We start from the raw sequence: 27,568 nt of genomic DNA, 5'->3' as shown, positions 1-27,568 counted from the left end.
GTGGAAGACGGTGAGGGGGGGTGTCCCCTCCCGCTGCTCGTGATAACGGCCGAGTGGCTCAGCTGTATTGGCTGTTATCATGAGAAAGCCGACCGCCAGCTCTAAAAAACAGTAATGGGGTGATGCCTCTGGTTGCAGGCATCACCCCGGTACAACCACTTCAACAAAATGATGTACAGGTACGTGATTTTGCGTGAAGTGTATGGGGACAAGTCGGATAGAAATCGCCCTGAAGTAGTACAGGAACCTTTTCTAGAGTCGGAGCGACTTCAGTAGTGCTAATTTAGACAGCTCTCATTGACTAACATTGGATTTCACATGTCATGCGACTTGGGGGTCTCACAAGTCGTATCCCAAGTCCAACCGAACCTAAAACCTCGTACACACGGTACGATTGTTGGCCAAACGAGCGTCTGATTTTTGCCTTAATGGCGTGTGCCTGGATCTTGTCTTGCATACTAAAGGTACACAAGTGTGCCACAAACACGAACGTAGTGACGTACTACGATGAATTTCAGCTCTTGAACGCCACCCTTTGGGCCCCTTCTGCTAAGTTCGTGTTTGGCGAGCATTGATTCCAAGCATGTGTGTTTGTACTTTTGACTTTTGTGTGATGGACTTGTGTACCGACCATACGAAAATCTGACGTCAAGCCGTTGTCCTCCAAAAATGTATTAGCCTGCCATCCAACATTTGTTGGCCGAAAGTTGGACAACAATTGTCAAAAGGAGCGTACTAACGGTAAGATTTTAGGACAACAGTCTGTCAACAGACAATCCCCTGCCAACAATCGTACCGTGTGTACGAGGCTTTAAGACTAAATTCCATTTTTTGCAAAAAATCATAATAAATGCACCTTTATTGGTTGATAAAAGTGCTTATTTATTTATTTTTCATTGAAACCTGCAAATAATTGCAACCGCAATCTGTGCCTCTTGGGTGCAATGCACAGGCTCTTGCAGACTATTTGTCCAGCTGTAGGTCCGTTCTGAGGTATGGAGGTTCTGTTATAGGACTGGAGGAAGAATCAATGGACTACAAGTGCTGTGATGTCAACGCAATTGTGCTCCATTGATAACTACAAATCCTTCTGCCACAGTGGCAGGTTCCTGTAAATGAAGGATATAGCTTGTCCAGGCAGAGCCATGAACAGCCGCAGTGAACTTAATTACAGGAGCCTGCAGGGAGTGGACTATGACCACGTTTCACCCTAAATATGGATGTGACAAAACATGGTCATAAAGATGGACTTGTCTTTTAACCAATTCAGCCCCAGAAGATTTCCTCCCTTTATGACCAGGCCATTTTTTGCGGTCGTGAGATGCTGTAGCCAAATAAAAAAGACGTCCTTTTTTTCCCACAAATAGAGCTTTCTTTTGGTGGTATTTGATCACCTCTGCGGTTTTTATTTTTTGCACTATAAACAAAAAAATAGAGTGTCAATTTGGGGGGGAAAAAAACAATATTTTTTAGTTTTTGCTATAATAAATATCCGAAAAAACTATTAAAAAAGACACATTTCTTCATCAGTTTAAGCCGATTTATATTCTTCTATATATTTTTGGTAAAAAAAAAACACAATAAGCCTATATTGATTGGTTTGTGCAAAAGTTGTAGCGTCTACAAACTAGGGGATAGATTTATGGCAATTTTGTTATTATTATTTTTTTTTTACTAGTAATGGCGGCAATCAGCAATTTTTAGCGGGACTGTGACATTACGGCGGACAGATCGGACACTTTTTTGGGACCAGTGACATTATTACAGTGCTATAAAGCACTATACAGAGCTATAAATAGCCACTGATTACTGTATAAATATCACTGGCAGGGAAGGCGTTAACACTAGGGGGCGATCAAGGGGTTAAATGTGTTCCCTCATGAGTGTTTCTAATTGTGGGGGGCTGGGACTGACTGGAGGAGGAGACATATTGCTGTTCCTAATTACTAGGAACAGCAGATCTATCTCCCCTCCCCTGTCAGAATGGGGATTTGTGTGTTTACATACACAGATCCCCGTTCTGGCTCTTGTGCCCGCGATTGTGGGTGGCCGGCGGACATTGCGGCCACTGGCCACGCGCACTGGGTCCCCCGCCGTGCAGTGCACACGCCTGCTATGGCTCTTAACGGAGCCGATGTACAGGTACATCGATTCGCGGGAAGGAGCCAACTTGTTAACGTAAATGTGCGTGAGCTGGTCGGCAAGTGGTTTAATCACCTAGGTGCAATGTTACAACTGACCACTAGAGGGGGTGATTTGCCCTAGAAGCTGCAAGCTAATAGTAACATTCCTGTTCCTAACATGTCCTTCCCTGAGTCTGTCTCTGCAAATTCCCTCCAAGGACTTTCCACTTCTCAAAATGAGTTCTGCATCACAAAGAAAATCATTTTCCAAAATGTATTTTGCTATCTATGTCGCATATTTGTTCCAGGTCCCGGTGGTCCATTTAATCCAGCTGACAGTACAGAGCTTTCTGGAATACGGTTCCTATAATCAGCTTCTTCTTGTACACTACAGCTACGGATGTCGCCTGAATCACTGAGCCGTTATTGACGTAAACCCGGGTCACTATCGGGTGATCTGAGTGAATGTTCTGTATACGGATCACCTGCAAAATCAATACAGCTTCCGTTATTTCTCCATTGTGCTTCTCAGTCATAAATGCAGCATTAACACCGAGGACCTCATTTATAAGTGTAAAGAATGTATTAAAGCTCTTGCACACAAACGCCAAAAATGCCATGTTTTAGGTATTTAGGCGTTTTTTTTCTTTCAACCATCTAAATGCAGCCCATTGTTTTTAATGGGCCTGTACACATAGGTGCGTAAACTTGCGCTGCACATAGATCAGTGAAAAATAAAAATAAAAAATTGTCATTTCTGATCAGTATTTTACACATGTATTGTACAGCTCATCCTTGCGTTTTTCCGCAGGAACTTTTTACCAGTAACATCTAATGTTCATACATCAGTAGCGTGTGCAAGAACCCTTAAATATAAACGCAGTCACATTCTTTGTTTCAGTGTTTCAGAATGACTGAATGCTGTTGGGCGAAGCAGACTTGTCAGAGACAGAGGTTTAAACAGAGGTTTAATAAAGGTTATCCTTGCTCTGGGCACAAAGTATGAATTTAAGTTGTCCTCCTGTATAGTGTTTTAAAACCCAATTCCAGGCTAAATGTTTCTTTTTTGGTAAAAGGTCCTCTAGGGCAGTGATTCTCAAGTACCCCCAACAGGCCATGTTTTGGGAATTTCTCTTAGATAAAATAGCTGTCCAAAATACCAAGACATTGACTCTGATTTAAAGCAGCTGTGCAAGATAAAGGAAAACCTGCAAACATGACCTGTACTTGAGAACAGGGTTGAGAGCCACCACTCTAGGGGTTATAAAAAAAATTAAATAAAAAGCAGCTCAGGCTACCTACCTATAATCATTAGCTGTACCCCCGCAGTATCTCTTCTTCACCATAAGATGTCCTCAGTCTTGAATGACACCCAATGTGGCTCAACCCAGAAAACTGAGGACCTACTATGAAATCAGGATGTCATGGCCCCACCCCTGAGGAGGCATCACTGTGACGGCCTTTTTTCACACTGTACTGGTGCAGAGAATGGCACTGAAATCATCACATCTGCACTATTTTCTGTGTCAGACTGGACCACTCAGCCCAGAGAAGAGGTAAAAATGAAGAGGACCCTCCAGCGCTACTTAAAAATGAAAATGTCTGAAACGTTGCTATGTTGACGCCTCTTCTACAAAACCGCACTCGTAGATAAGCCTTGTTTATTAAGAAGATGCACATCAATTACAGAGTAACAGCAGACAGGAATAAAATTAGCTTTATTCCTGTCTGCTGTGACTCTATAATTGATGTGCATCTTCTTAATAAACAAGGCTAATCTACGAGTGCGGCTGTCCAGAATTCATTCCCGTTTACTTCTACCAGCAATAGCCAGCACCTTTAACCTCCGAACCAAGAAGGATTTATTTGGTCTGTTTGGACTTTTTTCCTGGAGCGGTGATTACTCCTCCTTATCTTCTACAAAACCATTGTCGGATACACGTTCAAGTCAAATTCTGGGCTCCATATTCCCTTAGAAAATCACCCCGTTCCATTCCTTGTGGCCCCCATGGGCAAAAGTTATAGCCCATGGGGGCCACAAGGAATGGAAGGGGGTGATTTTCTAAGGGAACATGGAGCCCAGAATTTGACCTGAACGTGTATCTGATGATGGTTTTGTTTTAGATGAAACAGAGAAGGGTTAGAGCCCCTGTCTACGCTAGAGAGATTCACTCCCTTCATTTGTCCTGGTGACCACTTTCAATGGAACATAAGGTGAAGGGAAAAATCACAATTTTGAGTAGTCACCAGTACAGGAAAAGAGTTGAAATCTTATATTTTGAACAGCAAAATAAAACAGACTTTTTTCTATGAGCCCATGGTGTCATGTTCCTGCCCCCTGGGGACATGTCATCAAGCCACCCTGGATTCAGAGAGGAATGCTACACGAAACAGTACAGTCATTACATGGTGCTTGTATCTGCAGCTTTTAGGACAAGAAAATAATGCAGGGGTTGCTCCAAGAGGGTTGAAGAAGGGTTGTTGAACCAGGAGTTGGACTTTAATCTTTAAGATTTTGGTGCATGAAAGGGCTTTAATATAACTTATACACTAACCTCTGAACCAGGGGGATCTTCATTCTTGTAATCAAATACTTTATATAAATTTGGATGTGCTCCTGTCCAAATATCCCCTGTAACTGGATCCACAAACAGGTTATCCGCGCAAGTATCTACGTCAACTGCCTGGTTTAAAAACAAAATAAGGAAATATAATAGTGCATTTTATGTCCATGAATACATATACTGTACATAGAGATGATACAAGAGAGGGAGAGAAAGCGAAAAAGATAGACCGTGAGTAGAAAAGAAAGAGAGAGTAAAAAAAGAGGGAGAGAAAGTGAGTGTCCACAGCCTGGGAATCAAACCAGGGTGGCACAGAGAGACCTGCAAGCTTCAGTAGAGTAGACTGTGCCAGTGGGATGATCAGGGAGTCCTAAAGGATGAAGTCCACTCCTCAATATGGTACCACAAGTACCCAGCAGTGAGGGACACTCCTTTCCAGGGACTTTCCGCTCTCATATAGAAGACTGCACTTCTATAGAAGAGGAAACTCCACACTCAACTTGTAGAAGAGGCGCCAACATAGCAAATAGCTGCACAATTTATTACAGCATATCAGAGACTGAGAAGGACATGAGAAATTGTGGACTTATAAATCCCCTTAATGTGATCACGTTCCTGGATTTACCTCCTGTTCCCCTTATATTGCCCTCTACCCCAAGACTCATCCAAAGAAAGGGGAGCAACTAAGAACAATACAGGAGGTCCCCGGGTTACAAACAAGATAGGGTCTGTAGGTTTGTTCTTAAGTTGAATGTGTTTGTAAGTCGGAACAGGTACATTTTTTAAGTGTAGCTCCAGCCCAAAAAAATATTTTTAAATGTGAGTGGGCTGGGAAAAGATAGGAGGGGCACCAGAGGTTGGAGCCGACCCATGAATGAGACAAGAGTTCAGAGACATAAAAGTCACTCCCCCAAGTTGCAGGAGCCACGACATCCTAAGGGTAGGTGGTTCAGTTATCAGCATATGAGAAGGTTGGCTAAATTGTGCCAGACACCCAAATGTTAACGAAGGGGAGGTCAGCATGTCACAGTGTGCGGATGAGTTAAAAAAAGCAGTCCATGGGAGTTACATGGGAGTTACATGGTCCTAAACTTTCCCCTCTAATGTGAAGAGCAGTTGTGAAATCTTCTATCTGCCATATTTTGTTTAGTTTAGCAAACCGTAACACTGATGGGGTACTCTATAGATTGTTGGTATGCAAGCATGAGTTGCATTCAACATCTGTCAACAAAGCTTTGTAATGTTTTGATGGTATCTGGTTGACATAGTGCAAAAACCCATGGGGTTCTACTCTAAGTACCCAGAACTTAGTATAGGTTAGAATTATCTGCCAAATCATCTGCCTGAATGGATAAACTTTTAGACAGTTTCAGAAAACATGAAGGAGTGTTCCACCGTGGGAAAGACATCTCCAACAGAGTTTTGAGGTTTGTGGTTACATCTTATGGAGTAACATTAGAACCTGATACCAACATCAGAGCAACGTTAATTATTTTTTGGGCGATTGACTATTTATTTGAAAATATAATGGCCCTTTGTGCCAGGGTGAGTGATGCCTGCATGTAGGCAGGTTGAAATATGTGTAGTTAGTCCAGCAGCCAGCCCAGGCCGAGGAAGGGGTTTATCATGTTTAGTCCAGTTCTTGGGCTTTTGTATATGGAGACCCACCTGTGAGCACTAGGATGGCGCTGAAGATACCACGAGTCACCGACAGCATCCAAATCATGGATAATGACTATATGGACTCTCGCCTCATTGAGGTATGCTTGGGCCCAATGCTATTTTATTCGGACTTCGCTACAGAACGTTATTCACATTTTATGCCTTTCTTCGATAAAGTTATGTTAACCGCTCTAAGTCTGGTCTGAAGTTATTCAAAGGGGTGCAGAGCTGTCTTTAAGGCAGGGCAAAATGGGCAGCTGCCCTGGGCTCTGTCATTTTTGTGGGGCCCAAAGCAGCTGCCCCATACTTGCCAACTATCCCAGTTTAAATTCCCTCAATTCCCTCATCCCTTGAGGTTTTAGTCCTGTGCTGTGTCCTGATATCTCAGTGTGAAGTTCTGTTACTAATGCTGCCCAGCTCTGCCCTATTGTTGTGTACAGATGACTCACCTAGAGACCCTGTGTTTACATGTAAATACCGTCATTGATATGTAAATAGCGGCGACATTCATATGTAAATAGCGGCGGGCCAGCAGCATTCATATGTAAATAGAGGTGGTATTCATATGTATATTATGCCCCCCTGATGTCATATCCACCATCACCTATAATGAATGCTACCCACTGGGGAGATAAAGGGGCATGCTTGAAAGTCCTGCCTACAACTGTGGTCATTAAGCCTACCATCTGCCTGTTCTGCCAAGGTAAGCAAATTAGTGGGGGGGGGGGGGGTAGTGTGGGGTGTGCAGAGGTAGGCAGAGAAGGAATTACAGTTTGGGGTGCACAAGTGAGCAAGGAGGGGATGTATAGAGGTAAGGAAGGTGGGTGCAAAGATGGGCAGAGGAGGAAGGTAGAGTTAAAGGGGAGGGGAATTGGAGTGGAGAGTATGGGGTGCAGAGGTTAGGATGGGTTTTAGGATGCAAAGATGTACTGACAGGGTGGATAAAGATGTAGGGCAGCCCATTAATTTCAATGGGCTGCTCCATGCACTACAAATGCGGAAGAAAGTCCCAAGCCCTTTTTCAAAATTACACGGTGCCAAGGCACATGTCAGCAGATGCGTGAGGGTGTCATTAACAATTAATGTCACTGCTATGTATCTGCTAAAGGGCAGCATGTTTCTGTGGTGTCAGGAAAGCGAATTTGCATGCGTTCCCGCCACACACAAATGTGAACGCAGGCTAAATGTCTCAGTTACATTGGTGGTCAGTGTAAATCTTCTCATTACATTGGTGCTTGGTGTAGAATCCTTTCATTCACACTAGTGGCCAGTGTGAATGTCCCCCTTACATTGGTGGTCAGTGTAAATCCCTCCCTACATTGGTGGTTACTGTGAATGCTTCTATTACATTAGTGGTCAGTGTAAACCCCTATTACATTAGTGGTCCATGTAAACCTCTATTACATCGGTGGCCAGTGTTGATACTCCTCTTTATATTGGTAGTCGGTAAAAACAAAAAAATGAGCATTGCCATTGCTCACACCCTCCCTCCCCCCAACACTGCGATTCATCCCAGGAGTCCTAGGATCCCTAGGAATTTTTTTGTCTATTATTGGGTCCCCTCACCTCCCCAGTCCAAGGTGTGCAGACAGTGAGGAGACTATGTGCTGTATCCTAGTGGTAAGATAACGCGGTAAGATAAGGAGCAGAAGTGTAGTTGCTAAGAGTAACCAAGTGAAGAAACAAGCTACAAGCAACCGGCCCTTAGGCGTGGTACCTATTAAGGTGAGAGGTCCTCCGGTAGTTAGGGGGTCGATGTTCAGACTCTCTCCTGTAGTAGTCTGCCTCCAATAGTAACCTGGGAGCAGACTAGCATTACAGAGATCTATAGCCTGGTCACATGGTACAGAAAGAAAAAAGTTTAATGAGAGCACGCATGAGGTCCACACTAGGTGCTCGGCGGGACCACATTCTGTTCCTAGAAGTGAGGTAACAGAGGTACGCTGGACTGGTGGAGTTGGCGCTGGCTCAGCACGTCTTTCCTAATGCAAACATACAAGTACAGTGTGCAGTGACATGGGAGAATTCCCTTTTCAGAGAAACTCTGCGTTTATTAGTGCACATAGTGGGGCCCACCTCTAAGTCGGAGAACTGCCCTAAATAGATGTTTCACATGGCCGTAGTCTCTGTCCGGTCCTGCTCATTGATGAGCATGCTCCGAGCGAGAGTAACCATACGTGCATGGGCACAGTAGACCCCGCCCACATGCAGCCCACTCTCCCATTTATGGATGAAGGGAGGGGCAAAGCATTAAGGAGAAGCAATTAGGATATTGTACAACTGAGATAAAAGGTGTGATATACACAAGGTCTCCCAACACAAATCTTCAAAAAAAGTAGCACGTACAACTGAAAAAAAAAAGTACGGTATATATTAGGTAGTGTGTCTAAAGAGTCTACTATGGGATAGCCCACAAATAGAATTTGAATTTATTAGAAAGAGAGAGACAGAGAAAGAGTGGGAAAGAGACACAGAAAGAAAGAAAGACCAATACTACCACTGCTACTAAAAAATTAATAAATGAACTGATTAAAACCAATATCTAAATTACCTTTAAAAAAGTTAGGGACCAGTTTGCAAGTTTCTCATAGACATTGACTGTGTGACCTGTGAGGTCAACAGCATAGATAAACCTTAAAAATAAAAATAAAAATATTGTTGACAAACACCAATTATTATTAGAAATTAATAAGAGATGACATACTTTCTGTCATTTGATATGGCGATTCCATTGGCACTGTAAAAACCCGATGCCACTTCTCGGACATCCCCAGGACTGTAATAGACCACATTTGTCCACTTTAATCCAAGGAAGCCCTCTAGAAATTTCATATGTGTACTGTGAGAATAATGATCATTAGTGGCGTAAAAGCTCTCCGGTCCAACAGCAACAATTTCATTCACACTGTGGGAAAAAAAAAAAGAACTTTTCTCACATAAATGGATAAAATACTTTTATAAGATGCAGTACTGAAAGTAAAGCCTCATATACACAATCGGATTTTCCGCAGACAAAACCTCAGACTTTTGTCCAAAGGGCGTTGGCCCCAAACTTGTCTTGCATACAAACGGTACACAATTGTCGGCCAACAAACACGAACGTAGTGACGTACGACGTGTTTTTTCAGCTATTTAGCGCCACCCTTTGGGCTCCTTCTGATAATTTCGTGTTAGTAGAAGTTTGGTGAGTGTTGATTTGCGCTTTTCATTTGCGCTTTTCATTTCGCGCTTTTCAGTTTGTTTCTGAATGGCCGTTCGTCAACCAGCCATGTTGCGGAATCGGAGGAGATAACGTGTTATTTATTATTGGCCTTGGAGTTATTGCTTTGACCCAAGTCCAGTCCAGGAACAGGAGGAGGAGGATTTCTTGGACCAAAAATTGGTTGCTTTATTAATCATGACAAATTATGTCATATGATGCCTTTGCTGCGGGAGCTCCAGGAGAATAATCCAGATGATTTTCGGAATTATCTCCGGATGACGGACCCCTGCTTTCACCAACTCTTGCCATTGCTTACCCCCTATATTAAGAAGCAGGACACATGCATGAGGCTTTTATTTTATTTTTTGGTTGAATAATGATTTGATTTGGTATATTTTCTATATTTTTGGATGCATAGAATGCACTTTTTGGTTAAGTTCTATTGGCAGATAACATGTCTAATTTTATTTGTTTTCTTTTTTTAATGCACAATAAAAATATTGTGGAGAATAAAACTTCGCTATGTGTTTTACTTCAAATGACAGTTTGGGAGAAGGCAGTTACATTTTAGAAAATACAATTTAAAATTAACAAGGGACACCAACATAGTTGTAGCTTTGATCTTAAAAACTATGGGATAATGGTGTTGTGGTAATTTGCACCAAAAAAAAGAATAACAAGCATAATAATATTATTCTTGATATCACTAGAAAAAAAAAAAGCCTTTGAAAATTTGTTTGTAATAAAAAAGAAGAGAATTGTGCGCTGCATTTCGAAATTTCATAATCTGTCACGTCACCAATATTAATTCTCCATTACGAACGCTAGTTTACAAGACCGACCGCTTCTGGCTCGTCCTTGTTTCCGAACATGCGTGTTTGTACTTTGGACTTTTGTCCGACGGACTTGTGTACACACACTCGGAAAATCCGACAACAGACATTTGTCCGTGGAAAATTTTAAAGCCTGCAATCCAACATTTGTCCGTGGAAAATCAGACAATTGTCCGATGGAGCATACAAACGGTCGGATTTCCCTCCAACAGCCTGTCATCACACAGTTCCCGTCCGATCTTGCGTACGAGGCTTAAAGGACTTTCCCAAAGAAACCACCATGAGGTGTCTGTTATCAATTTTGCTAGCCAGCAGATGCTTCTCTATGCACCTCAGGCTCTCTGATTTTGATTTCACTTTGCTTTAGGGGCTGAACTTGTCTGACTTCGGGGCCATTTCTTGCCCACCCACTGCCTTCTAGTCCTGGCCACTAAGAATTCTCATTCAACAGATATGCATCACAAGGAAAGGTGCATAAATATTACACTTGGTGTTCCTGTTTTCTCTGGCTCTCAGCTATGACGCTGCGTACACACGGTCGGACTTTCCATCAGGAAAAGTCAGACGGAATCTTTTCATCGGACATTCCGATCGTGTGTGGACCTCATCTGACTTTTTTTTTTTGAAAATTCTGACGGACGAAGAAATAGAACATGTTTTAAACCTTTCCGATGGAATCAGTTCCTATCGGTAAAACCGCTCGCCTGTATGCTGTTCCGACGGACCAAAAACGACGCATGCTCTGAAGCAAGTACGAGACGACAGCTACTGGCTACTGGCTATTGAACTTCCTTTTTCTAGTCCAGTCAGACGTGTTTTAAGTCACCGCGTTCTAGATGGTCGGACTTTGGTGTGATCGTGTGTGGGGTTTCTTGAGCTGTGGCTAATTAGGCTCCCATTTGATGATGCCTGCACCGTTTCGGAGTCAAAATCACTTGCATGACATGAAAGATCTTGGGCCGAAAGTTCTTTTCAGTTGTCTGAAAAGAAGTATTCTTTCCACTGATCACCAATGTAAGGGGCATTTTTCTCACTGACCACCAATGAATTGATTTTAGCAGTGGTTCCCTGAGACCTGCAAATTCTTTTAAGGGTTCCTCTGGGATAAAAGGGTATAGAAATGCTGAGATTTTATGATAAAACCTAGGGTTAAAACAGGTGGTGAGGTGGCTTATACAGTACAAACAAAAGGCCAAAGATATATAAATATACTTAGTAGGCCCCCTTTATGTTTTTTCATACGGTATTGCTCAAAATGTTGACGTGGTTTCAGGTTATTGTCAGTACCTGTGCAATAATGGATGTTTAATGGTCTTCAGGTATAGGAGTGTTTTCTGCTTCTCATCAAATTTAAATATTTCAATAAAGCTTTTGTGGTCAGGATGATTCACGACAAAAAGATAGACTGTGCCATCTAAAAGAAAGAGTCAGAGGTCAGATGAGTTTTTTTTTCCGACCAACCAAATAACAAAAAGTGCGAAAGATGGTGGCATAAAGCACCATTACATCATCCAGATAGATAAGGATACTGTGACAGACCAAACCAAGATAGGGGCTTCTGGAGAGGACTAGGAGCAAGCCTCTTACCCACTGACTATGGCCCAGGGGGAGAGCAGATTCTCTAATGATGGACCACCACTTAATGGACACTGAGAACGCGTTTTGGATTACTTCAGATGAGACAGTAATGTTTATCCACAATATCTCCCAGGAAATATATAAAGACTATTCCTGGTTTGTTTGATTCTGAACTATACATGTTAATTGAAAGAGCTGGTCACATTGGCCTGGAACTGTGTAGGAGATGGACAGTCTGCTACTGAGGTCACCTGCTATTGTCTGAAGAGGTTCTGTGTTTGCACTTATGTTAATGTGTATTGTACTCAGGAGCTCGGTGACAGCAATTCAGACCTGGAATGAAATCTCTGAATAGTCTGGGTGGGCACTGAGTCATCCAGGGGGCTAATTTGACCAAACTCTTAAGGATCTTCTATGATTGGATTAGCAGGCCATGAGTCAGCTGTACCTCGTTAGCTAAACCATTGTGTGATGTTTTGGGTAAATATTTGGGTCATTGTTAATGTGGTGAGTGGCCTCCTTCTCAAGTGTATAAAAGCCTGTATTCTTGTTCAAATAAACATTCCATATTCCAGTTTGTAACTGAGCTAGTCTCGCCTGGTTCTTGGTTAGGACATGTGGCTGTAATATCTGATATCTGAAGGTCCAGACTGGAGGAAGCAGTGTACTGACGGAAGCACTCAAGTGGAGTTTGACGGGGTTCCGTGACAAATACTATCTGGGTTCATGTCCCCAAGACAATGTTCCATCGTCCTCTGGAATGTGGCAGACATAAAACCATGGAAGTAATGAAAGCAGTCCTTGGCTAGTCTGCCTTGGGAACATTGATCTATCAATACCTGGCTAGATCAAGTGTGGAAAAATATTTGACCTGCCCTAGGACAGAAAGGGATTTTTTAATCAGCAGAAGAGAATAGGTATCTTCTTCAGCACTAGGTGCTCTTCTTCACCAATACATGGTCCAGACTCCCCATGTACACTCCATCCCCACTGCTGCCATGTTCTTTCCCTCTTATTTCAGGCCTGGTAATTTATTGTTTCACCCAATCGGTGACCTCTGATGATGTCATTGATGAAGTAGGTGTGCTAGTGTTCATTCATCTCATACCTGGCTCCATTCCTGTCCTCTTACAGATGCCAGGTATGTGCTGGGACTGTACTCTGTACTTTGCAGTCTACAGTTAAAAAAAACTTATACAGTCTCTTCTACCAAAAGACTACCTACTGATTCATTTTTATATTAAAGGTTTAGTTCTTTTTAAAGCAGAGGTACATAAGTATTTTAATACTAAAAGAAACACAAAATCAAAAAGTAGATAATTTGTTTAATTGCAAATTTTGCCTAAGCAGCTTAAAGCAAAACTGAGGGTTTCCTCTACAGCAAAACTACTTCTGATAAATACCTAAACATCCAATTCACCAGACTGGGTAGAGGGAGTGGAGGAAGAATAGCATTTGGTTGTAGTTTCTTACCTCTCTCATCAATGTACACACTGAGCCCATGAGGATTAAATGAAGATGCATCAACACCCTCACTGAGCTGTAGTGGTTCAGGGTGAAGGACGTCATCATTCATATCTACCAACAATATTTCTCCGGGTCTGTCTGGTGCAAAACTCTTTACATTAGGGTATTTCAGGCCCTTCAAAGAGATATAACCTATTAGGACATACCTGGAAAATTACTACTGATTACATTAGCTGGGGCAGCTTCCATGCAGAAAAAAGGAACATTGTACTTACAGAGCTGATGAATGCCAGTCCATTAGGAAGAAGTTCAATATCTTCTGAGCCATACTCTGTATAAAAAAGTAGTAATCATAGTTAATAATGCCATCCATCATACAAGGGTTGTCATTTCTGGCCTATTGCTATAAAACGTTGCCTGGTTCTGGCTTTGAGATAAATTAGGCCACCTACCCAGATCAAGTATTGTTTGTAGACAGAAAGTCAGATCACCTTAAAAGCCAGAGAAAGGTCAACAATGTGTCTGTAATACAGACACATTATTGACCTTTCTCTGGCTTTTAAGGTGATCCAGTGGCTTTCTAAGCCACCATGATACAGACTGAAAGCCAGAGAACAAGGAGTACCTCCAGAGAAGTCAATAATGGTACCCTCTATACTTATTTTCTTCCTAAAATGCCTAATTATACCAGATTAAATTTACACTCCTGTCAAAACAGATCATTTAACTGAGCTTCTAACTATAGTTTGCAAAGAACTAAAATCCAGGATTAACCTTATGTCCAGATTCCATAATAAATCTAGAACCTGATGAAAAAGGAATTGGGCTTGACCCCCAAAGCGTGTTGGTTGTCAACTCTTGTTGGACTCCTTTATTGTGATGAATCAAAATTTATATCTGGACAGGCTCTCTATGGTTTGGTGCTCTCTTCCCTTTACTCTATACATGTTGATCTGGCAGGGACATTGATAGGGCTCCACCAATGGAGCCCAAATGGAAATTCATACATTATTGCATACATACCAATTCCTTTCAAAAGTTGACAGTTAGGAAGATCAACAGGTTCTAACTCCTTGAAGAAGCCAGATCTTTGACTGCAAAAATTAAATAAACTCATAATCAGTATAAGCTTCTCAGGCATAAATGTATTCTATTGCAAACATAAAAGTGTGCATAGTACTGTATGTAGGGTATATTCATTGTGGTTTGCTGCAGTATATTGGGCTCTACTGTACAATCGGTTGGGGTGCTATTGACAATGAATGCCACCTTACACTAATGCCACCTTACACTACACCTAGAACAGTTGCATTTTAGCGTACATTACCACAACTCACAAGTGTGAATAGGCCCTCACTAACTATGTAGTGTGAGGGGCTGCTTGAGCAGTCATTTTAATTATCAGATAGACCTTTATACTACATGGATGATGCATGGGCGTAGCATAAGGGGTTGCAGGGGTCACAATCGCAACCCCGCCCCTAGCTCCAGGGGGCCCTTGCAGCCTTGCTGTCATATTATCATATCCTCCACAAAATCCAGCTCTGATCTGCCCTAGGGCCCCACAGTCACACTCCAGTACTGGGCTTCTACTTTGCCTTCCACAGTCCACACCCCTCTGTTCCCATTGGCTGGGGAGAAGCTGTGAGCCATTTCCTAAATGGAGAGGAGCACGAGGTGAGAACAGCCCAGGATGTGGAAGTGTCTGTGCTGTGTGCTGGCAACATGGAATGGTAATTGAGCTCAGCGAGGCAAGAGGTGGAGAGTGCCGTCCTGTAGCCACGATGGGACTGATGTCACTGGAGAGGTAAGACACTGCTCAGTGTCTCCTAGTCACCAGCTGGGATTCTCTGTACCCCTCACCCGGGGTTATCTACTTACCCCACTTCCCTGACAACTGGGGAAAAGACACACACCTCCAGGAGGTGACCTCCCCCCAACACCTGCCATCACTGATAGAGAAACCTTCAGAAATTATTAAAACAAATCCCTTAACATCCCCCTCTAGGGGGACCCTGAAGGCAGGGGCGGACTGACCATTCGGGCTCTTGGGCACTGCCCGAGGGCCCCATGCCACTAAGGGGCCCCATCAGGGTTGCCAGCCTCAATAAAACTAGGGACAGTATATAAAAATCATTTTTTTTTTAAATCCCAAGATTATAGCTGCCCCGCCTCTCCAGTACCTTTTCAGTGTGTGTGTGTGTGTGTGTGTGTGTGTGTGTGTGTGTATATTGTGTGTGTGTGTGTATACTGTGTAGCCCAATAATCTATTGCCTGGGGGCCCCATAATCTTCTCCTATTGCCCGGGGGCCCCATAATATCCTATTGCCGGGGGGCCCCATAATCTTCTCCTATTGCCCGAGGGCCCCATGAGTTGTCAGTACGCCCCTGCCTGAAGGGCTGGAGGCTTCAGATTTTGTGTTACATGACTTTGCCCTCCCAGATCCAAGTTGCCCCCCCGACCACCCCCTCCACCCTGCATGCTATGCCCGGCTGCTGAGCTCCTTTCCCATTACAGCACTCTATACCGTTCCCCCTCTGCAGGGCTGAAATCACATTCCTTTACAACACAGCCAGTTAGCCATGATCTGCACAGGGTTTATCTGCCTACTGCAACTACACTGCCATTCCAACCAGAGAATTTCACAGGTCAGAAGGGCAACATAAAAGCCAGATACACCCAGTGTGTAAAGGAATGTGATTTCAGCCCTGTGTAGTGTGTGTGTGTGTGTGTGTGTGTGTGTGGGGGGGGGCTGTATACAGTGCTGGGATGGGAAAGGAGCTCTGCCAAGTGACCTGTCAGGGGTCCCTGTCCTCTGATTCTCCAGCGGTGATCCCTGTCCTCTGATTCTCCAGCAGTAATCCCTGTCCTCTGATGTAAAGAGGAACTCTGGGAACTCTAAACTCTTAAGCCACTTTGAGTATCTTGGCATGTGATGGATGTATCTGCATGCACGTTGGAAGTAGTGGGGGGGGTTCAGGTCAACTTTTGCATCGGGGCCCACAAGCTTCGAGCTACGCCTCTGAGATGATGGTATGGTACATTTAATGGAGATGTGACAATCTTTACACAATGAGCTATATGATGTTTCTATTGAGCCAAAGATTTAGATTGACTATAGACAGCCCAATCTGGTGGCTGAGTACAATATTCGGGTAGTATGGGGTCTCATAGGGGGCTATAAAGTGAGATTTTAATAATAACCTTCACCTTGTTCTTGAAGAGACGTCTGCTTGGCTTGCCTATGGCCATAATTAAAAGGCTTTTATTTTAATAACAGGCATGTTTTAAAAAAGGGTAACTTTTTTTAATAAACTTTGCTTACTTTTATATTTAATGCTGGGTTTTTTTAAATTTGTGATGTTAATGAGTCAACTGACTTCAATACAAAGAAAAAAAAACTTGGACAGAAACTTGAACTCTGACTTATTTTGCAATGTTTCAGTAATGCAGGACCCGAATAACAACGACCTCTAGGTTTGGCAAAAATATATGTTTGAATTTCAAAATATCTAAAACACTGAATGCCCTCTCTACTTTAAATGACATCAGCCTCAGCTAGCATTTTACAAGAGTTGACTGCCTTCTTTGAGTCCTTAACACACCTTTCAATCCAATGGGCACTAAATATGGATCTCAATGGGGATGCTAGCTGTACTTTAAATTACGTTTCTATGGCTTTAGCTATTTTTAACCACTTGCCTACCGGGCACTTTTACCCCCTTCCTGCCCAGGCCAATTTTCAGCTTTCAGTGCTGTCACCCTTTCAATGACAGTTGCAAGGTGATGCAACACTGCACACAAATGACATTTTTATCATTTTTTTGAGACAGATAGAGCTTTCCTTTTGTGGGGTTTATATTTTTTGCTAACTAAACGAAAAAAAGACTGAAAATTTTGAAAACAAAAAAATGTCTTTGTTGTTTGTTGTAAAATTTTGAAAATGAGTAATTTTTATTCTTCACTGATGTGCACGGATGAGGCTGCACTGATGGACACTGATAATCTGCACTGATGGGCACTGATAGGCTGCATTAATGGGCACTGATGAGGCTACACTGATGAAGAGGCACTGATAAGGTGACATTGATAGGCACTAATAGGTGGCACTGATGGGCACGATAGGCTGCATTGATAGGCACTAATGAGGCTACACTGATGAGGCTGCACTAATGAGGGGGCACTGGTGAAGAGGCACTGATGAGCCTGCACTGATAAGGCGGCATTGATGGGCAATAATATGCAGCACTGATAGACACTGATATGCAGCACTGATAGGCACTAATATTTAGTACGATGATCAGTGCCATGATTATCAGTGTAAATGCCTCTGTCACCACAGGAAAGCTGGTTATCTTCTTTCCTTTCCTCAGACAACGACAGCGCTGAGGAAAGGAAATGCCAATAACTGGGATTTGTTTACATGTGGTCAGCTGTGATTGGACACAACTGAGCACATGGTAAAGAGCCGATGTCATCGGCTCTTTACCACGATCGGTGATGCACTGACTTCCTCCCAGAACAAGAGCTGTGCAGCCCGACTGTTATTCTACAATACGGCAGGCGGGAAGCCGTTAATCAATGTTCAGTGAAGCCCAGGATCCCCATTCTGCCCCCCAGGGCCTCATTCACACTGGCATACCGATTCGTACACCTGGGCAAAGGGCTGTCTTTAGCCACGCAGGATGCACAGGTGCAGGGGAATGCAGGCAGCCTGTTCAGACCTGCACAAATCTCCATGTTCTGATCTGGGCATCAGACCAGCACCGATGGCTCAGGTAAGCCCGGGAACTACTAGGAAAGCATCAGGAGGGGGAGAGGATCACCCAGGGGTGTCGGAAGGGGGTGGCTAGGGGGGGCTGAAGCCTCGAATGTAACCCCGAAAAGCCCCGAGTCTCAGGCATGCAGCTCTCCATTGTTAGCCCTGAGCGGCGAGCGCCGGGACCGATCTGATCTAGTGCTGCCGAGTGTGGCTGAGTGCGGCCGAGTGCCATAGCAGGTCCCGCCTTCTGGAGCCTGCAGCGCCTATGATGGACGTCCCAATGGTCCAATGCCGGGACCATGGGACATGTGACGTCCATCATAGGCGCTGCAGGCTCCAGAAGGTGGGAATTACAATGTGGCCGCAGCGCCACATCCCCGCTCGGCGCTTGGGCGGGCCGCTCTCGTCCTCGGCTCCTCCTCTGACGACTGACTGACTGGCTGCTGTGACACCGCACACCATGGCTGAGCTGAGGTAGGTCAGACAGTGTATGTAAATGTCAGTGTATGTGGGTCAGGCAGGTCAGTGTAGGTAGGCCAGTGTAGGTAGGTCAGTGTAGGTAGGTCACTACCATCAGTGTATGTAGATCACTACCGTCAGTGTATGTAGGTCAGTGTATGTAAATGTCAGTGTATGTAGGTCAGGCAGGTCAGTGTAGGTAGGTCAGTGTAGGTAGGTCAGTGTAGGTAGGTAGGTAGGTCACTACCGTCAGTGTATGTTGGTCAGTGTAGATAGGTCAGTGTATGTAGGTCAGTGTATGTTGGTCAGTGTAGATAGGTCAGTGTATGTAGGTCAGTGTATGTTGGTCAGTGTAGATAGGTCAGTGTATGTAGGTCAGTGTATGTAGGTCAGTGTATGTTGGTCAGTGTAGATAGGTCAGTGTATGTAGGTCAGTGTATGTAGGTCAGTGTATGTTGGTCAGTGTAGATAGGTCAGTGTATGTAGGTCAGTGTATGTAGGTCACTGTGAACAAGAAAAAAGCGGAGAAAGGTAATATAAAAGAAATAAAATAAAAAAGCAACAGTAAACAAACAATGACTAAACACTCACTAAAAAAAAATATACAAATATAAAGAATGGTAAATAAAAAAATTCCCCTAAATATATCCACCTCCAAAAAAAAACACACCCCCTCCAAATAAAGAAAGTGTTTACGCAGATTAATCAGTTAACACATGGCTATTATTATTAATTTGTTGACAATGTGGAGAGTTTTTAAAATTATTTTTATATGTACTATTGTTATCTAAAATCATATTTTCTTTTGTGATTATATACAGTATGACTGATGGCAGATATTTTTTCAGTCGTTATATATATGTTTATTATTTTGATTTTAAATGAGTTGTGCATATACAGATAAGGGGAATAGAAAGTAGGGGGGACTAGCGTTATATCAAAGGTAAACCATCAGGACTTTTTTTTTAACTTTCAGCTGGAGGTATTTAGTTTCTTAGAGTATTATTGTATAGCCATGGAATATGCGGTTTATAAAGTTTAATCTGGGGGTTTATACGTTTGTATTTTTATACATTTTTATACATTTATATAATTTTTTATACCTTTATAGAAGTTCAATATAAGTTTTTAATACCTTTATACGTTTTTATAAATGTATACATTTTGGTTTTATAAATGCGCCATAAATGAAAAAATAGCCACAAGGCCAAAAAAAATAATGCCAATAAATAAGTCATTAGGTCATGGTCAGGTTCTGAAAATGATAATTTGAGAAGCAGTATTTACTACAGCAAGGTCTCATTCTAGCTGGTAAATTTTGTAAGCGGTGGGATTTGTAGTTTCTTGGCGTGTGAAAGTCTGCCTAAGTAAGGGTATATAATATGCAACAAAGTGTCTCTATACAGAGTAAATGTTACCTTTGTTATTACAGCAAAGAATTCTCCTTCACCATACAGAGGGAAAGAATGTGACTTACCCGAACTGGTAATGACGTTCCCCCAGAAATCCCAGGATGACCCCGAGGAGGGCTATTTTCACCATGATCCCCATGTCAGTGCTGTAATAAGAGAGATCTTGTCTGAACTGTGCTGGATGAGAGCTGTGACAGTTATTGAGGGCGGTGCCTTAGTGGCAATCCAGGAGGCTGTGACTGTGACTGTGACAGGTACCTGGATGTATAAATAGAAATAAAAGTGTTGTGCCGCAGCCGTTTGCTCTAATCCAGGGTTTCTCAACCAGGGTTCCTCTGGAGGTTGCTAGGGGTTCCTTGAGCAATGAGCAATTTCTACCTCTCAGATAGGTTCCCACTGACACCATTGATCTTTTTAGCTATCTCTAAGAGGGTAATTCATCCCACTGACCATCGCACTAATGTATCATGAGTTGTAGATAAAGTACTTTCTAGTAGGGTAGCCCTGAGACCAGTGACGGCTAATGGGTTTTTTTTTTTTGGGGGGGGGGGCATTTTAGGGTGGAATGGCCCTAGCACTATCACAACTGCCCCTGCCCCCCCCCCCCACACACACACACACGTGTGCGGAGTGGCAAAACACAAGGCAAAACCCCCCCCCAGCAAACCCCCCCACCTCCCCCCACGGCCCGGCACTAACACCCCCAGCAAACCCCACCCGCTGTCTGGTCAGTCCTGTTAATTTTGGCTGCAAATTTCGATTTAGTTTTAGTCTTAGGACTAAAATGGCATTTTAGTATTAGTCCCATTTTAGTATTCTGCAATTGTTTTTAGTTTTAATCGTATTTAGTCGACTAACCTTCCAGTACATTTTAGTCGTCTAAAATCGAATGGGTGTAATTAAATTGTAATTCATTAGTTTACATTTCTCCACAATTACCAAACTCATTATATACTGCTGGAGTGAAAAATTGAATATGTTATTATTTATGGTATTGAGGTATGAACATGCATTACAGACCAGTGTTAATTTTGAAGTCAAATTTAAATTTAGTTTTATTCTTATGCCGCGTACACACGGTCGGACTTTCCGACGGGAAATGTTGGATGTGAGCTTGTTGGTGGAAAGTCCGACCGTGTGTACGCTCCATCGAACGTTTGTTGTCGGACTTTCTGCCAACAAATGTTGGCTAGCATGTTCTCAAATTTTCCTCCAACAAAATTTTGTTGTCAGACTTTCCAATCGTATGTACACAAGTCCGTCGCACAAAAGTTCACGCATGCTCAGAAGAAGAAGCGGTCGGTCTTGTAAAATAGCGATCGTAATGGAGAATTAACATTCGTGACGTGGCAAATTATGAAATCTCCAAATGCAGCGCACAATTCTCTTCTTCTTTAATGGGATAATAATGAAGCTGCTTTGCTGGTGATACTGATGGAGTTATTACAATCGAATTTTCAAAGGCTTTTTTTTCAAGTGATATCAAGAATGATAATTATAATAATAATAGCACTAAATGAAAAACGCAAAAAGAAAAGTGTGAATCAACACTCACCAAACTTTTACTAACACAAAATTAGCAGAAGGAGCCCAAAGGGTGGCGCAAAAGAGCTGAAAAACCACGTAGGATGTCACATACGTCTAGTACATTCGTAATTGTTGTCCAACATTTGTGTGACCGTGTGTATGCAAGACAAGTTGGAGCCAACAACCTTCAAACAAAATTCCACGGTTTTGTTGTCGGAAAGTCCGATCGTGTGTACGGGCATTAGTCTCTTGACTAAAATGGCATTTTAGTTTTAGTCCCATTTTAGTTTGTTGACTAAAATGCCATTTTAGTTTTAGTCGTATTTTAGTCATCTCAATTGTTTTAGTTTTAGTCGTATTTTAGTCGACTAAAATAGTATTCATTTAGTCGACTAAAATGTTTTAGTCGACAAAATAAACACTGCATTCCTTACCCTGGATGCGGTCATCTTCCTGTCCCTGTTCTCAAGCGTGGCAGGCTCAGGGAAAGCTTCTCCAGTGTCCTCTCATGGAGCAGCTTCCACGGTGCATTCCCTCTCTGCTCCTCCCGGCACTAGGCATCCAATAGGGTCGCCTGACATTTTGGCCAATCGGGAAACGGGTTTCATACCTGCTTCTTGATTGGCCGGGAGGAGGATCAGTGTTTCAGCACACCTGGGTGGGATCGGAGCGCATCCTCTGCAACCCGAGCCCACCCTATTTTGCAGCCTATTAGAGCCTATGGCTCCAATCAGGTGCTTCAAAAAAAAAAAACCCCCGCTGCTGTACTTCACCCGCCCGGTGCCCTGAAAGGGGTCGGATGTATGAATAGGGGGTGGCCACGGCAGCCGTGGATAGGTCCATGCTATGCATGAATCTATCCATTTCATAGAGGGGGGTGGCCTGGAGAGAGGGGGCGGCGGCCAGGCGCCCCTAATGGACAAGCCGCCACTGTCTGAGACTGGAAAAATTATTTCAAGAGTTCCTCTGTTAAGAAAGGTTGCTCTAATTAATTACTATGTGAACATATATATAAACACACACTTATATATAAACACCCAAAAGGGGAAAATCCACCCGTTTGCTTTCTCCCCCCACTGCTGCCACATTTGCCACCTTTTGGGGGGGGGGGGCAGGTACCTGTTTTTTACAGGTACCCATCCCCACTTCCGGGAGACCTTACCGCGGCGCGATCCCTCGGACGTTCCCCCCCTCCTTCCCCTGCCACTGAGCCATTCACAAAGTGCAGCGCGCTTCACGCATACCCAGGAATGAATCGGCTGTGAAGCCGCAAGGTTTCACTGCCGGTCCCCCTTAAAAGGAATGGCAGCGGCAGCACCCGAGAACCAATTAAAAAATCGACTGGGGTGCCGAAATCGTGGGATCCCTGGACAGGTAAGTGTCCTAATATTAAAAATAAGCAGCTACAATATATGCCCCCTAAATTCAATCACTGTGCTCCATGCACCAAAAAAAAAAAAAAAATACACCACTTAGTTATAGTCTGCTTGTGAACCAATATGTGTTCTAATAATGGGCTCCATTCACAATGCGATATCTTACCACATCTGAGTATGCAGTAAGATGCCGCACATTGTTTTTCAAAAAATGTTTGGCATTCACTAAAAAACGCTACCCTGTTTCCCCGAAAATAAGACCTAGCGTGATTGTCGGTGATGGCTGCAATATAAGCCCTACCCCCCAAATTATGCCTAGTTAAAGTCCTTGTAGGTCTTATTTTCAGGGTAGGGCTTATTTTCGGGTAAACAGGGTAGGGCTTATTTGGGGGGTAGGGCTTATATTGGAGTCATCACTGACAATCACGCTAGGTCTTATTTTCGGGGAAACAGGGTACTAAAATACCGCATGTGTTATCTTATAAAGTCATGCAGTATTTAGTAGTGAAAGCCTGCGGTAATTTACCGCTTGCGGTAGCCAGCACTCTTAACAAACGGTGTAAATAGTTGGTTGTTAAGAAGCTGGTGTCCTTAATAACCAGCAAACATGGTTGTTAAGGAGCCATCAGCTGTCAGTGGGGTAAGAAAAAAAAATAAGAAAAAAAAACACATCGTGGGGTCCCCCCTCCCAATCCATACCAGGCCCATCGGGTCTTATCGAAACATGCAGTTGAACCTTACCAGGCCAAATGCCTTCAACATGGGGTGGTGCTTTGGGGCAGGGGGTCTCTACCCCCCCCCCCCCAAAGCACACCACATGAAGTCCAGTGTTTTGTCTGCATCAAGAACGCATCGATAGTATGGTTTTATGGTTTTGAATGGTTTGCAATGCCATAGTTCACACCAGTGCAGTCATTTCCAGTGAGTTCCAGGTTCTAGAAACAAAAGTAGAACATGCTGCATTTTTTTCTGCATTAAACTGTACTGGAATACATCAAAATTGCACCGTAACCTACCTAAACACTACTGCAGGCAGGCCCCTCCAGGTCCGCACTCACCCTACGGGCAGAGTCCTCTAGCAGTCACAGCTCCCCTGGTGCCCGGCGCTGTGGCTTTTGTATTGACCAGTCTTCTTTCCAGGTTCTGTGGCTTCGGCCTCCTGTCCTGATTGGCCAAGGTGGGAAGTCGATGGCGAGTGTTGATTCGCCGGTATCGCAGGGTGGGAGGGTATGGGGCACAGTGCTCTGTTCACGACATGAAACAGGCCAATTGGGGCCTCGGGCTCTGGTCACTTGCTTGTGAAGGGATGATGGACCTGGTAGAGACCTGTTGGTTCAGTGACCCGCACAGTGCACGACCACACACACGGGCGGAATTTACAGGCTGTAGGGGCGGCCCCTTGTGGACTGGCCACCACTGGTACTAATGACACTGGCAGGGAAGAGGTTAAAATCAGGGGCGATCAAAGGGTTAAATATGTCCCTAGGTAGTGCTTGCTAACTGCAGGAGAGGTGCTTGTGCTGTGGAAAGGCAGAGATCCGAGTCCCTGCTTAGCAGAAACACAGGATCACTACCTTCACTACTAACAGAACGGCGATCTGCCTTGTTTACATAGGCAGACTGCCGAACTGCCTCTCTCGGGAATGATCGGCGGGTCCCCACGGACATCAAGTCTGTTGGACTCGCTGATTGGCTCCTGCTGCTGTGTCCAATCGCAACGGGAGCGGGTCGCCGGCGGCGTCCCAGACCCCGCAAGTGCAAAATCACCTGCACGTGGTTTTGCACAGGGAAGCCGCCGCCCCGTCATATATCTGCGGTTTATGGTCGGCAAGCAGTTAAACAACAATGTTGAAATCTAGTTATTCATTGGTCGTATGTAGTTATTCATTGGTCATTTAAAGTCCCAGGACAAATAAATTGGTTGTATGCAGTAATCACAATGTTTTCTCCACTGGCTCCTCCGCTCAAAAGAGAAGAACTAACATAGTGTTTCACCCAAATAAAGTTAAACTCTTTATTAAAGGTGTAGCCATGGCGGACTATAAGTGTAATATTATGTGCCCTCCCCACCATTCATCCTCTATAGTTGTATCCCTTTAATGCTGGACATCAGTGACTGTCATCATATTTGCGAGCCAACCCACTAGATTGTGGGACGAGTAGTCGATGTGACCGGCGGTTCTATTGCACAACTATACACCAGGACTACATATCCCAGGGATCCTTGATACCATCCAGGGGACTTCTGGGAGAGACTATAAAGGAGATAGGAGTTTCGCCCTGGGTCTCTTGTAAAGCATACCTATCTGTGGCGGGGAGAGAGAGGTTGTAGCCTACCACGCATGTCAAGATACTCCAGCCCGGCCTCGTAGGGCCCATCTCTGCGGCTGTTCACCAGACATCTTCACGTCACCCACTCAGCAACTCGACACCATGTTCGTTCACACTCTGCATCCGTCTGTCATCATTGATGGCTCCATCAACAGACGTCTCTTCCTGGGTCACTGACTTCAAGGCATCTAGTTCAGACCAGTCGTTGGTGAGAGGGCAACCGCCCACCTTCTGCATTATTTCCCTGGTTACTTTATTGGAACACTGTGTACAGACACCTTTACCTTTGGAACACTTTACTGCACTTCTATTTGAACACTGTACATAGACACCTTTACCTACAACCACTTCAAGGAATACCATTAGCCTGTTTAAGCCAGTCAGTCTGTTCATCCATCACTGTGCTTTATTGGATATAATTTAATGAGCTCCAACTGTCGGTGAAGACTATCAGGTCTGCACCACGGACATTGCTGTTGTCACTAATTAAAGGGACCTACACCATCCTTATTCTGTCTGATCTCTCATTAGGATTTAAAGCTTAAATAGGCCGGCCTTGGGTTCCCCTTAGAGAGTAACTACTTTCATTAAACACTTAACCATTCATTGTCCTTCAGGTCATGCTACAGGTGGTATACCATTGTAAATGTATGTATATTGTATCTACATACTGTTAAACTGTTCTTAAGCTGTTCTTTGGGGAAATTCCTCTACTGAGTCTGTGCTGTTATTCAGAACTCGGTTGATCTATTGCCCTCCTTTACAAACAAATACTACTTTGCTACTTCAGTAAAAGCTGAGATAACATAAATATATTGACTTGTGTGAAGTGTCATTTAACCACTTGTCTACCAGGCACTAACACCCCCTTCCTGCCCAGGCCATTTTTCAGCTTTCAGCGCTGTCACACTTTGAATGACAATTGTGCGGTCGTGCTACACTGTACCCAAACACATTTTTTTATCATTTTCTTTACATAAATAGAGCTTTCTTTTGGTGGTATTTAATCACTGCTGGGTTTTTTATTTTTTACAAAAAAAAAGACCAAAAATTTTGAAAAAAAAAAAGTTTTTAACTTTTTTTCTGTCAATAAATGTTGTAACTAAATTTGCTGCACGTGTCCCAGAACAAGAGCGGGCAGCAAGCAGTTGAAGGTGCTTGTGAAAAGATGTCAAAACCCAGAGTGTCAGGTGGGTTGGAAGTTTCACAGGGTCATGGTGAAGATGAGCAGGTAAATCCAAGCAGTCCTCAAGGGGACTGGGCTTCAAAAGGTAAAAAAAAAAATTCACTCACATAAAAAGTGAACTAGTAACCGCAGTTCCCACCTTATCCAATTCCCCTCTCCCACCTGTTTACCTCCTATGGAGCAGAGCAATTTTTACATTTCTGCTATGGACCTTCCAAAAGGATTGCACTCACCTGCAGTTGTAACCTCCAAATTATAGAAAGGTCATTATGCATAAGTCATAAATCCAAATACTGAAACACCTCCTCCAATCTGACACACCTTATAATGGTCAGAGGAATCATTTATCCCCATACTGGAAATCTTTACTATGCCATCACAACTCAAGGTGTTCAGAAGACTGCCCCCCCCCCCCCCAAAAAGAAAAAAATATATATAAAGTTGCTTCTGTAATACATTTTATTAAATGACAAATACAACTAATAAGAAAATCACTTTCATATTAAGGGTGCATAAAGCAGAACTTCTCTCTCTCTCAGTCAATATTGACTTCTTTTAATCCTTATGCTGCTAGCCTTAGTAAACAGTTAGGACAGTATATTATATTTATTTGTTTTAAACTTGTTTGTTACATTTCTTCTGTTTCCTGTTTTTCCATGCCTAGGCAAATGATGTCATACATCCCAGGAGTCTTCAGGAGGGGAGGAGAGGTTTTCTCAGCTAAGCACATCCTCCTGTCTGCATTTTGAGCATTCCTGAGCTAAGGGCAGATGGATTCCAGGAAGTAAGTGCTACATGAATCATCTGCCCTTACTCAAGATGGCCACAGCCAGGAATGCTAAGGGGGTGCTTTTCAACGAGACTTCTCAACAAAATAAAGCATGGAGACATGGATGGATGGGGGGGTTTGCTTTGAATATTAAAAATGAATTAATGGTGTTTTTGGTTTGTGGTGTTCAGATGCATTGTAGTTCCACTTTGAGTAGCACCAACTGAATACAAGCATCAAATTATGAACACTGGATGGCCGCCGATCTTTTGTGTATACAGTGCACCCGGAAAGTATTCACAGCACCTCACTTTTT

General features: G+C 43.4%; 1 protein-coding gene across 1 annotated transcript; it reads right to left on the bottom strand.

The window, feature by feature from the left end:
- Nucleotides 1–1,526: 1,526 nt before the first annotated feature.
- LOC141144164 (serum paraoxonase/arylesterase 2-like) lies at nucleotides 1,527–20,285 on the bottom strand. The gene is made up of 9 exons (XM_073629580.1): nucleotides 20,129–20,285; nucleotides 14,453–14,523; nucleotides 13,705–13,760; nucleotides 13,436–13,604; nucleotides 11,672–11,798; nucleotides 9,054–9,254; nucleotides 8,901–8,982; nucleotides 4,679–4,807; nucleotides 1,527–2,608 (listed from the first exon to the last, which is right to left on the bottom strand). The coding sequence occupies exons 1-9, from the start codon at nucleotides 20,200–20,202 to the stop codon at nucleotides 2,447–2,449; spliced, it is 1,071 nt and encodes a 356-aa protein (XP_073485681.1). The 5' UTR covers nucleotides 20,203–20,285; the 3' UTR covers nucleotides 1,527–2,446.
- Between the last annotated feature and the right edge of the window lie 7,283 nt (nucleotides 20,286–27,568).

This window comes from Aquarana catesbeiana, linkage group LG05 (assembly GCF_042186555.1).
Source record: "Aquarana catesbeiana isolate 2022-GZ linkage group LG05, ASM4218655v1, whole genome shotgun sequence".
In the NCBI taxonomy this organism is placed as follows: Eukaryota; Metazoa; Chordata; class Amphibia; order Anura; family Ranidae; genus Aquarana; species Aquarana catesbeiana.
The sequence above is the reverse complement of the archived record's forward strand: the minus strand, read 5'-3'. Positions and strand labels throughout refer to the sequence as shown.